The sequence below is a fragment of the Heloderma suspectum genome, chromosome 4 (assembly GCF_057233095.1).
Source record: "Heloderma suspectum isolate Gila_16-S chromosome 4, 16-S_ref, whole genome shotgun sequence".
Lineage (NCBI taxonomy): Eukaryota > Metazoa > Chordata > Lepidosauria > Squamata > Helodermatidae > Heloderma > Heloderma suspectum.
The window spans coordinates 238,480,628-238,492,204 of NC_139461.1; the positions used below are offsets into that span (position 1 = coordinate 238,480,628).

The window sequence follows — 11,577 nt, forward strand, 5'->3', positions numbered from 1 at the left end:
CCCTTGTTGCATCTCTTGGCTCCTCCCCTTGGCTGGCTTGGCTTGGGAAGCATCCCTCCAAAGAACATTGTTACTATGCAGCTTGTATAAATATCATAAGTCTCCTCCTTCCTCCTGTTTATGTGTTGTTGTCATGCCCCCCCTACCTTTGAGGAGTCTTCCTCTGAGGAGGAACTTGGTTTACCTGAGCTTGAGGATTTGTCTTCCACAGAGAATGATCCAGAGTCAGCATCTCAGGAGGGAGTCAGACCTGCAGCTGAAGAGGAGGCAGAGCAGGGAGTCCCCCCCCCCAACATTCCAGAGGGGCCTGCCTCCTCTTCAGCTGCATGTCTGACTACCTCCTGAGATGCTGACTCTGGCTTATTCTCTGGGGAAGATGAATCCTTGAGCTCAGGTAAGCCAAGTTCCTCCTCAGAGGAAGACTCTTCAAGGGCAGGGGCATGAGAGTTGTGCTCCAGAACAGGGCTTGTGAGTGTCGTAAGAGAATTCGAACCCTTGCCTGTAGGGATGCCTGGGGACTTCTTCTTCTTCTTCTTCTTCTTCATTTCATTATTATACTGCCCAATAGCCAAAACTCTCTGGATGGTTCACAACAATTCACAAGATTAAAATACAGCATAAAAATTTAAATATACAAAATTTTAAAACAATTTAAAAAGATAAAACAATTTCAATAAAATACTAGACCTGTTCAAACAGCTGGCATAAATGCCCCATCATATGCCATTAAATGCCTGGGAGTAGAGGACAGTCTTCATCTGGTGCCGAAAAGATGACAGTGTTGATGCCAAGCTGGCCTCAGTGAGGAGATCTTTCCATAATTGGAGGGTCACCATGGAAAAGGCACTCTTCTTTGTTGCCACCTTCTGAACCTCCCTTGGAAGTGGCACTTGGAGGAAGGCCTCAGATGTTGATTGTAGTGTCTGGGTAGGTTCATGCCAGGAGAGGTGCTCTGTCAGGTATTGTGGTCCTGAGCTGTGTAAGGCTTTATAGGTTAAAACCAGCACCTTGAATCAGGGTCAAAATACGCAGGCCGCCAATGCAAATGGGCCAGAATTGGTATTATATGCTCAGCCCTTCTAAGCAGTAACAGGGTCTTCTGAGCAGTAGTGGGTCCTTCTTGTAGTAGTAGCAGGGTTGGTGCTAGCTGTACTACTGGGGCTGATGGAGTGGGAGTGCTGTGGATGTTGTGTGTGTGTGGTGAGTCAGTGGCTTGTGTTGCAAGCATGTTCCCACCATCGTGAGCTTGTGGGTGGCATGAGCGTGTCATTGCCAGCACAGGCCTTGGTTGGTGGGCACTGGCAGAGTTGGTAGGGGCCCTGTAGGCATGTCTGTTGTTTGTACGCCATGTTTGTATTTTCTGGTTTTGTGCCCCCCCCCCCCCCCCGGCCAAGTACACATTGGATATGACGGCTATTCTGGAAGTGTTTCAGCAGCGTATCACCAGTCCCAGCGTAATGGAAATATTGCAGGGGGGCAGAACCTCTTTCAGCCCAAGGGCCAAATTCCATTTTGGAGAAGCTCTCAGGAGCCACATTCCAGTGGTGGGCAGGGCTGAAGGCAAATGGGGCTGGGCCAAAATACCAAAAATACCAGCATATTTTAGCTTAAATGCCTTCCTTCAGTAACTAAGCCCCAGGAGAGGCATTTCAACCTTCCAGAATGGGGGGGGGGGCGGGGAGTACCAAAGCTAGGAAACCACCAAATGACTAGTGGTTGGGGGAAAGGGGATGGGGCCAGGGGAAGGGGAACGGGGTGTGGGCATCTGGGGAACCCTAGAGAGATGAATTGGTACCCCAGGCAGGCCAGATTTGACCCTTGGGCCAGAGGTTCTGTACCTCTGGAGTATAGTATGGCTCAGCCATACTATACTCCATCAAATAGCAGCTAACAACAAGCAGTGCCTTCACTTCTCATGATCACAAAATCTATGGAACAAAAGAACAAGAAGAGAGTTTGCTTTATGACAAGAAAAAAGAAAAACAAGAAGGTCAGAATCAGCGTGTGTCTGGGAATCTCCTAGTCTGCACCCTGGTACCCTTTATGGTGAACCACTCAGGGAGGTGGAAGGGAAAGAGGCCATGTTTTCCTCCCAGTCATAGCATGACTCCATTCCAAGCAACCTACAGACACTGGCCTAGCTATAAATGTTTCTGGGTTAGGCCTGGATCTTCAATAGCCAGACTCTGGATTGTGAGGCTCTCATTATTTTTATGGGGTGCCATCGCTTGCCAGACTTCTTATTTATCCTTTGCAGGCTTGGTTTCAGGTTTAAGGGGCTCTGAGCAAAGTTACCTCTGGTCCAGCCCCCTCCTCTGTTGGAGGGCCCTCGCATACTTATCTGGCAGTGGTGGTGGGCAGTTCCCCTTGAACAAGAGATTGGGCATGCTCTTTGGAGAGCCTCTCAAGCCTAAATGCTGCACGTTGAGGGGTCCTTCCTCAGAGTGGGGCACTGTGGGTGTGGCGACCCTGGAGACTGCTTGTACGGGGTCTGTTTGGCTCTGCCCCTAGACTAAATCTTGTATGCTATGTTTATGTGACCCTTTCCCTACATTCTGCTTTAGCACTCCTATGGGATCTATCACAAGGCTGACTCCAGGTTTCAAGGGGGTCCTCAGCAATGGCCTAGCTGATGGGCCCCTCCTACCTCAGCCCCTCCCACTCCCCTCCATGGGATGACCTATTAGTAGTGGCAGCAATGGGCAGCAACAGTGCTCTAAAGGAGCCAGCATTTTAATTCCCTCAGTTCCCCAGAGCAACGCTATGGTAGGGCATTGCCGGAATTTTTAATGGCAGTGCCCACCCACCTTGTGCTCAAGGGCACACCAGAAAACATGTTTAATGAAAAATAAATGAAGGGAGGTAGGAGAGATGTCAACGGCAGTAGGCCCCAGGGCCAGCCCAAGACATTTTGCTGCCTGAAGCAAAGGACAAGATGGTGCCCCTTCCATTCCTTGTACAGAAGCCAATTGGACTGGCAGGTGAATCTTACCTCAACACTGGCCACAGGACAGGGTCCTTCATCACACCTGAGGGCAGCAGGCTAGTTCAGGGGGTGTAGGATTAGCTGTGTGGCACACACAGCTTGTCCTCTGAGGGAGATGAATGGCTGGGAGGCTTAGGAGGAATGGCTAGGGGACTGCCACTGCTGCTGCCCAGCATCTGCCATCTGAGGTGGCCCATCAGGTGGCCAGGTGGCCTCTTTTACAGTGGACACTCCTCTGTTTGAAGGCTGTCCTATCCAATTCCATTTTAAAGCCAATGAACCATAACTACTGTTGCCCGTCAACAGTTAGCACCAGGACAGCAGGCTGAACCGGCAGGCACACAGGACAGCTGGTCACAGTCTTCCACACTATGATGACTTGTAAGGTATATTGTAGTGCTGTGCTATATAAATTATAATAATCATTTCTAAATATGCATCTAGACATAAAAGTTTGCATATGCAGATGTTACGCAAGTCACTGTCCTCTTTTGTCCTGTCTTTTGGTCATGCATTTCCTTTTTTTTGGCGCTTCATAAATGACCACCCTAGGTGGCTGTCTCATGCTGCCTAATGATAGGGCCAGCCCTGGTGACCCCTGCTGGGTGCTAGGGCCCTGGCTGCTGCTCAAAGGGATGCCACTTTCTAGCACTTGCTAACTAATTTCCCCCTGTGCTCCACACCGACTCTGTTCCCAGTTCTATTGGGACATATACGTCTAGCATTCGGAATGCTCCGCCCAGTGCTAACAGAGACCCAACACTCATTCTATTAAAGCCTTAAGAAACAATTCCAGGCCTACAAAACCCAATAAAGAAGAGATACAACAATATACTGGCAAAACATAAGCTTAGATATGAAAACCTCACAATAAAAACAAAAATGATGCGGATATGAAAGAAAAGGGAAACTGAAATGATCAAGGGACTGGAGAAGCTCTCCTACGAGGAATGGTTATAGCATCTGGGACTGTTTAGTTTAGAAAAAAGGTAAGTATGGGGAGACGTGATAGAGGTGTACAAAATTATGCATGGTATGGGGAATGTGCATCTCTCATAATACTAGAACACAAGGACTTCCCATCAAGCTGAATGGTGGAAAATTCAGGGCAGATAAAAGGAAGGCTTCTTCACAGAGCACATAGTTAAGCTGTGGAATTTGCTAAGACAAGATGTAGTGATAGCCACCAACTTGGAAGGCTTTAAAAGGAGATTAGACAAATACATGGAGATGAACCTATCAATGGCTACTAGCCATGATGTCTATATATAACATCCATTATCAGAGACAGTGTGCCTCTGTATGCCGTTTGCTGGGGGACATGACTGGTATGTATGCATGTGCTATTGCACTCTTTTCCTGTTAGTGAACTTCCAACCAGCAGCTCGTTGGCCACCATGTGAACAGAATGCTGGACTAGGTAGGTCTTTGGTCTGATTCAGCAGGGCTCTTACGTTCCAATAAATAGGTAATGTTAGTAACGGAGTTGGGACTAAGGACTGATTCACACATTCATGCTAATCACTCAGTGACTGCAAGATCAAGTGATGACATCTAATTGTATAAGAGCCATCATACTTCAAACACTACAGAGTTTTCATTGTGTTACCTCCCATCCTCTCAAACAGAAACGAAGACAGTCTGCGCACTTTCAGCAGCAACGCATTGAGTGTTAAGTTATCCAGTGATGAAATTTTCTCAACCGAGAGATGATTATTTCTGCCCTTCTACCAAGCTAATTGGTTACTAAAAATATTATATAGGAAACACATGTTGTTGTGGCAGCAAAAGTCAATAGTTCATTGCATTTCTTGGTAACTGATCTCTAGGTCACTGCTAAAGAAAAGAAAAGAAAAACACTACAGCTTTTCTGGTTAATGAGTTTGTTATCAGGAATGGTAAAGTTCACTGTCCATGATTTCCCTTTTTGTCTCTAAGCTCTGTCCCCTTTAAGTTAGCTTCTTCTATCTGCAGGTAAGGAGGGGCACACAGCACAGAATCCTCGTTATGTATTCGCTGCATGCCTAACTGCAGAACCAATTGTAAGCTGCTACTCCACCCCACCCCCCTGCCTGGGGTAAATAGAGGTTTACCACAAACTGTGAAAATGGATGCTTTGTATTTTGATTGAAAGGGTTAAATCAAACATGGCCTTTCCCTCAATGTATGCACCTGTGCCTCCAGACATTATGCTGAACATAATGCATCTTGCATAATGAACATAGCATGTGGAATGCATCTTACCTATCCTGAGATTAATTTCAACCTGGTTCCCACTTGCATGCATTTACCTGATCTGCTGTTCACCCCCTGCAAGGACCCCAATAAATCTTGATTAGGTAAATCTCTTTGCATGAGATGCAAAGTGTTTGTGTATTCTATGCATTGCAAATCAAGAATGTATGAAATATTGTAATACAGCACTCAGATTGGGGGAAAGGGATGAGGTATTTGAAAAATGTTAAGCACAGATGACATTATAACACTGTGTGATAAAAACACACACATCCCATCATTATTAAGATGTGGCAATCTATGTCACAGCTAAAATAAAAATTAACCTGCTGGAAGATTAATATTTTGGGGGTGGTTCATTCATCTTGACTTTTTGTAATATTATTTGGTGATGTAAAATGATTTAAAAACCAAGGTTGGATTTGTTTTGTTCCATTTTGTGCACATAAGGTTGGTTGTAAACTACGCTTCCCATTTTGCATTCAGAAATATTGCCTTAAAAACCCTCAGTTCCCAAGAGGGGTGGATTCTCTTAGCAATTCAAAGGAGGAGAAGGAGGGACAGGGACAGGGAAAGGGAGGGGGGAGAATGGAGCATATGATAACCTTCCATGATTTTGCAGTTGTAAACAAGGGGTTAAGTACAGCAATTGAAGGCTGCAAGCTTTGTCAGGGTTGTACTATTTTTCTAATGCATAAGGAGAAGGGAGGCCAGGAGACAGGAGACGGGGGAAATCCAGTGAAATGAGAACCTGAAGTACAGCCTGAAGGGATGAGGATAGTGCTGGGCATCAGGAAGGATAACAGGTCAGGTGCATGCGAAAATCTCTTTCTTAGGGACTAAGACTAAAAGATGGTATTTCACTTGCCTCCCCTCCCTTAGTTCTCGAATCCTGACTGTGAGTGGGTAAGGAAGGCGGCTGTCTACTGCTGAGGATAGGATGCCAGGGAGTCTCTCTTGGGGAGGAAAAAACCTTTGGTTGGGCTTAGCAACAACAAGAAGAAAAAAGCAGTATCCAGCGAAGAGAACTGAATAGCCTCCTGTGGCTATCCGTGAGCTGAGCATCCACTTAGACCAAGCCAGAGGCTGGACAGCTGGCAATGCAGCATTGTGCTAAGGACATGGAAATCGCAGGGGGGATTTCTGGCTGAGACCTCGAGCCCACATGGGGTCTTCCTCAGGTGCTTAGGATCAAATCTTTCCAGGATGTGTCCTGCATGCAGAATGAAGGCCAGTGCTTCTTTGATGTGGACCCGGCCGCAGCTGGGTGAGCTGTGTGCGGCAGAGAGCATGATGCACAGTTTCTTCTGCTAAGAAGGAAGAACAAGAGAGGGACCACACTGCGGAGGACCCTGCACCAGCCAGGCTGCGTGAACAACATACATGCCGAATGGTGTGTAGATTACTATTTCTCTACCTTTAACAATATACACCTGTGTGTGCATGTGTATGTATGTATTCTAGAGGGAGGGAGGGAGGGAGAGAGAGAGAGATGTAGCTGTGTTTTTCATGCTGTCATAATTCCTCTCCTTTTCATGCTGTCACAATTCCTCTCCTCATTTCATCCAGGATAGCTAGAGCTTGCAATGCAGCTCAGTGAGGGAAGGGCTGCTTTGGAAACTGGGTCTTTGCAGATGCTGTTTTAAAGCCCTGCCAGTTCTGTCTTACTGCTGGTTTTCCAGGCAACGTCACACCTCTTGAGGACACTGGGGACATCAGGTTTTTGCTGAGTGTGGCATCTTCCCACTATCATACAGAAGGATTTCTATACAGACAGACACTGCCCTGAAGAAAGGGCTGCAACAGCTACCAAGAATCCTTTCCCTTGTCCAATCCTCACCTCATTACCATATCTAATCTCCACATTTGGGACTTCCTTCCTTCCTTCCTTCCTTACCATAGTGTCAGAGGAACTTATAGGAATCTTGGAAACCAGTCTCTGTGTTTCTTTCTAAGGTCACATAACTGGTGTCAGAGACATCAAGTTATCCTCTGTCAGGTAATGCAAGTTGTTTTTTTTCATTTGCTATAATTCCTTAGGCAATTACAGGAGAGGAGATTCAGCACAGAAATGCAGCAAAGACAGCACTTACAAACTAAAAACCTAGCAGAGAAGGAAGCATGGGGGAAGGTAAAGGAGACTGTACTGCACAACTTGAAGATAAAATCAAGAATGCAGCATGTTAAATGTGCAGTATGATGTTTGATGCAACAGAGTGTTTGACGCTTAACTCCACCTCTGAGCCACCAGGGTATTCCTAGAGGTGAATGCTGAAGTCTCAGGTGCTGCATGGGTAAATCTTAACACTTCAGTGCAGGAACAAAGTATGAGCAGTCTTTGAAGTTCTTTGTATCTTTAACCCTTTCTTAAATGGCACAACATGGGAATGTAAGGGTTTCCTACCCCGAACCCTGAGGCTACACTGAGGAGGCAAATTAAAATCAACCAAGGCAATGTGTGTGAAGTATGTGTATAAAATTTCTTTGGAACATGGGGGGAAATGCTCATATTATTATTTCTTTCTCTCTTTCAGCTGTACAGGCTTTTTTGATATCCTCTCCATGTTTTCATGAGCCACTCCCAAGCCCATGTGTATACCCATCCAGTGGATATTAGAGTCCCCGTGAAGCTTACTCCGCCACCCCCAGACATTCAGGAAAGTTTTGATTAAAGGCCTAAATATGACGGTTGCTACTGGAGACCCCACGGATGAAGCAGCTGCTTTGCCTGGTCACCCTCAGGACACCTATAACCCAGAAACTGATCATGAATGTTGTGAGAGGGTGGTCATTAACATCTCGGGACTGCGGTTTGAAACACAGCTTAAGACACTTGCTCAGTTTCCAGAGACTTTGTTAGGAGACCCTAAAAAGAGAATGAGATATTTTGATCCTCTCCGGAATGAGTATTTCTTTGACCGAAACAGACCCAGTTTTGACGCTATTTTGTATTACTACCAGTCTGGTGGCAGGTTGAGGCGGCCTGTTAATGTGCCCTTGGACATCTTCTCAGAAGAGATCAGGTTTTATGAACTCGGGGAAGAAGCTATGGAGATGTTTCGGGAGGATGAAGGTTACATCAAGGAAGAAGAACGGCCTTTACCAGAGAATGAGTTTCAGAGACAAGTGTGGCTTCTCTTTGAGTACCCAGAAAGCTCTGGACCAGCCAGGATTATAGCAATTGTCTCTGTCATGGTCATTTTAATTTCAATTGTGAGCTTCTGCCTGGAAACTTTGCCTGTGTTCCGGGATGAGAATGATGACATGCATGGCAGCAGTAGCAACCCAAGCCCTTATTCCAATAGCACGATGGGGCATCAACAGTCAACATCTTTCACAGACCCCTTCTTTATAGTTGAGACACTCTGCATCATTTGGTTCTCTTTTGAATTCTTGGTGAGATTCTTTGCCTGCCCCAGCAAAGCTGGCTTTTTTACCAACATCATGAACATCATTGACATTGTAGCCATCATCCCATACTTCATCACACTTGGAACAGAACTGGCTGAGAAACCAGAAGATGGCCAGCAAGGCCAGCAGGCAATGTCTCTTGCCATCCTTCGAGTGATCCGTCTGGTGAGGGTGTTCAGGATCTTCAAACTCTCCCGGCACTCCAAGGGATTGCAGATCCTGGGACAAACCCTTAAGGCCAGCATGAGGGAGCTAGGCCTCTTGATATTTTTCCTCTTCATTGGGGTCATCCTGTTCTCCAGCGCTGTCTACTTTGCAGAGGCTGATGAGAGTGAATCTCAGTTCCCCAGCATTCCTGATGCTTTTTGGTGGGCCGTGGTTTCCATGACAACAGTTGGCTATGGAGACATGGTCCCCACGACCATAGGTGGGAAAATAGTTGGTTCCTTGTGTGCCATTGCAGGTGTATTAACAATTGCCTTACCAGTGCCGGTTATAGTGTCCAATTTCAACTACTTCTATCACCGTGAGACAGAGGGAGAGGAGCAAGCTCAATACTTGCAAGTCACCAGCTGCCCAAAGATCCCTTCTTCCCCTGACCTAAAGAAAAGCAGAAGTGCCTCCACTATTAGTAAGTCTGATTATATGGAGATACAAGAAGGTGTGAATAATAGCAATGAGGACTTTAGAGAGGAGAACTTGAAAACAGCCAATTGCACCCTAGCTAACACAAACTATGTTAATATAACCAAAATGCTAACTGATGTCTAGCTAATAATAAAAAAGGAACCCTAATAACATATATAACACTCGAGTGGAACAACTGCAGATTTTGCATAATACCTTGCATTGTAGTTAATACAATATGTTCTACAACATGTATTGGTTCTGCATGGGAAGCAATAGTTGTGTAAGTGACTCTTTTTAACATTTGATGCTCAATAAGCTTTCATGCGATCCTTTTTTCCATCACAGATTTCTGGGTTTCCAAGTATATGGAGCATTTAAGGCAAAATTTTGCCACAATATCAAATGAAAGGCATTGGAGAAAGACAAAACCAACAATCTCCCCATGTAAACAACAGTAACTACCAAATGCCAACTAGATACATATTGTTTAATACAGAACTCAATCCATGCAAAAATATATCCCAAGGAAATAATATGCAACTATACATCATTCTAGCTTTCCAGCTTCAGGAATTATACAAAAGGTCATGCATAGTTTAATTAATGGAACATCCGTCCACATTACTTTAAGGTTCAGATTTCCAGATCAGAAATGCCGAAGGGAGAATATACCATGCAGGGTCATGCTTCTGAACAAAAAAAAAATGCTGCATTGGATTCATCCACTGCAGCATGTCAGTCTGAGGTTCGCAGGAGGCACTGTTTAGTAGGACATTTTCTGTTGCTTTGGTAGAGATACATCAAGAGCCTGGAGACATTAAAAAAAACACATGCATTCTTGCTGGTTTGGGGGTCACCGACATATTCAGAACTGAAAAGCATCTTGTTTCAAATGCTGGAGCAACTAAGCTGTGGCCTAGAATATATTTATACTGCAGTGAAATTTAACCAGTATTACAGTACAGCTGCATGGATATTTGTTGCATGGATCTTAATATTTAATACACAAATATATCTATTTTCTTAAGTAGACAATGGAGTATACCTGTTTATAGTGTCTCTAGATTCTCCAGTGGCTTGAAGGAGATTCATGGACATAAAAGAAAAATATTAATAATAAAGGGACTAGATTGGGGAAGGATGTATGCTGCTGACCACAAATTTTGTAAGTGAGGCAAATGCCCCAAGTGTTTGCTTGCATGAGTGTGCAAGCTAAAGGAAGGTGATGTGAAGAGTACACCTGTCTTCCACATGTAGGGAGCAACTGGTAATTGCCTAATAGTAACATATGCAGAGATCTACAGCTGACCAGAGATGGCAAAATGTTCAGGCATATGTGGTTAAAGGAACTCTGGAGACACTGGCAAGCAAATGTTAAGCAAACATTTGATATACAAATATATAAGATCAGGGGGTCACGAAGAGTCGGACCCGACTTAAGGACTGAAAACTACAAGAACATATAAGATCAGAGCCTGCAGAGATTGTTTGTATTACTTAGAAGTGTACGCAGTTTGAGATTCACAGCTAAGATAAAAGGTACAGAGTGCCAATGACTTCATCTGAACTATGTTGACTTGCACCAGATCTGGCTTTAAGTTTTTAATGCATCTTCTGGCAGTGCGAGGGTTTATGCAATAATGCCAGCCCAAGGTCACTGATTTGGGTATGGGCAAATTTGCCCTTTGAAAACGGGTCTTAACAGAGTGGCACCAGCTGGCTCCAGCAGCTGACGAGGTGGCTGTGTGTGAATACATGCAATGCATGGCCCAGGAGTTAAAGTTTCCATTTGGATGTTGTTGTCATGTGGTGGACTTGGTGTTCAGCTTAGAGTAAAAAGAGCCCATATCTGCTCGTAGACAATCAGTCTGTTAAAAAAAGGGAAAAGCCCAAGTCTAATGTGGCAGCAGAATGTGCTTTGAGTCAAAGAGGCAATAGCACTGTTGGATGGACTTCGTTCTAAATTGGGATCCTGGACTGATACCCTGTTGATGCTGCAGCTTCTATTCTTAAGGGGTACTAGGACAGTACTTCAGTAAAGGCCCATTCTGCTGTCAACATCTCAGGAAAGCTGCATTTGAAATCAATAGGACTATGAAAAGAATGAGGGCAGGGACCAAATCCTCTTCTTCTCATCAGTTTCAAATTCCACATTGCCTTGTGTGAAGAATAGACTTGGCCCTGAACTTGTCACAGGGACTCCTCACCATTGCAAATCCTGAGCTGCTGCTAAACATTACTTAAACACATACTCTGTGTGTGTTTGTGTGTGTGTGTGTATACACACACACACTCACTCTAGAACAATTGGCAAT

General features: G+C 44.9%; 1 protein-coding gene across 1 annotated transcript; it reads left to right on the forward strand.

Moving 5' to 3' along the window:
- Positions 1–6,144: 6,144 nt before the first annotated feature.
- Positions 6,145–9,450, forward strand: LOC146348308 (potassium voltage-gated channel subfamily A member 2). The gene is made up of 2 exons (XM_084848295.1): positions 6,145–6,614; positions 7,756–9,450. The coding sequence occupies exon 2, from the start codon at positions 7,904–7,906 to the stop codon at positions 9,401–9,403; it is 1,500 nt and encodes a 499-aa protein (XP_084704421.1). The 5' UTR covers positions 6,145–6,614; positions 7,756–7,903; the 3' UTR covers positions 9,404–9,450.
- Positions 9,451–11,577: the final 2,127 nt, after the last annotated feature.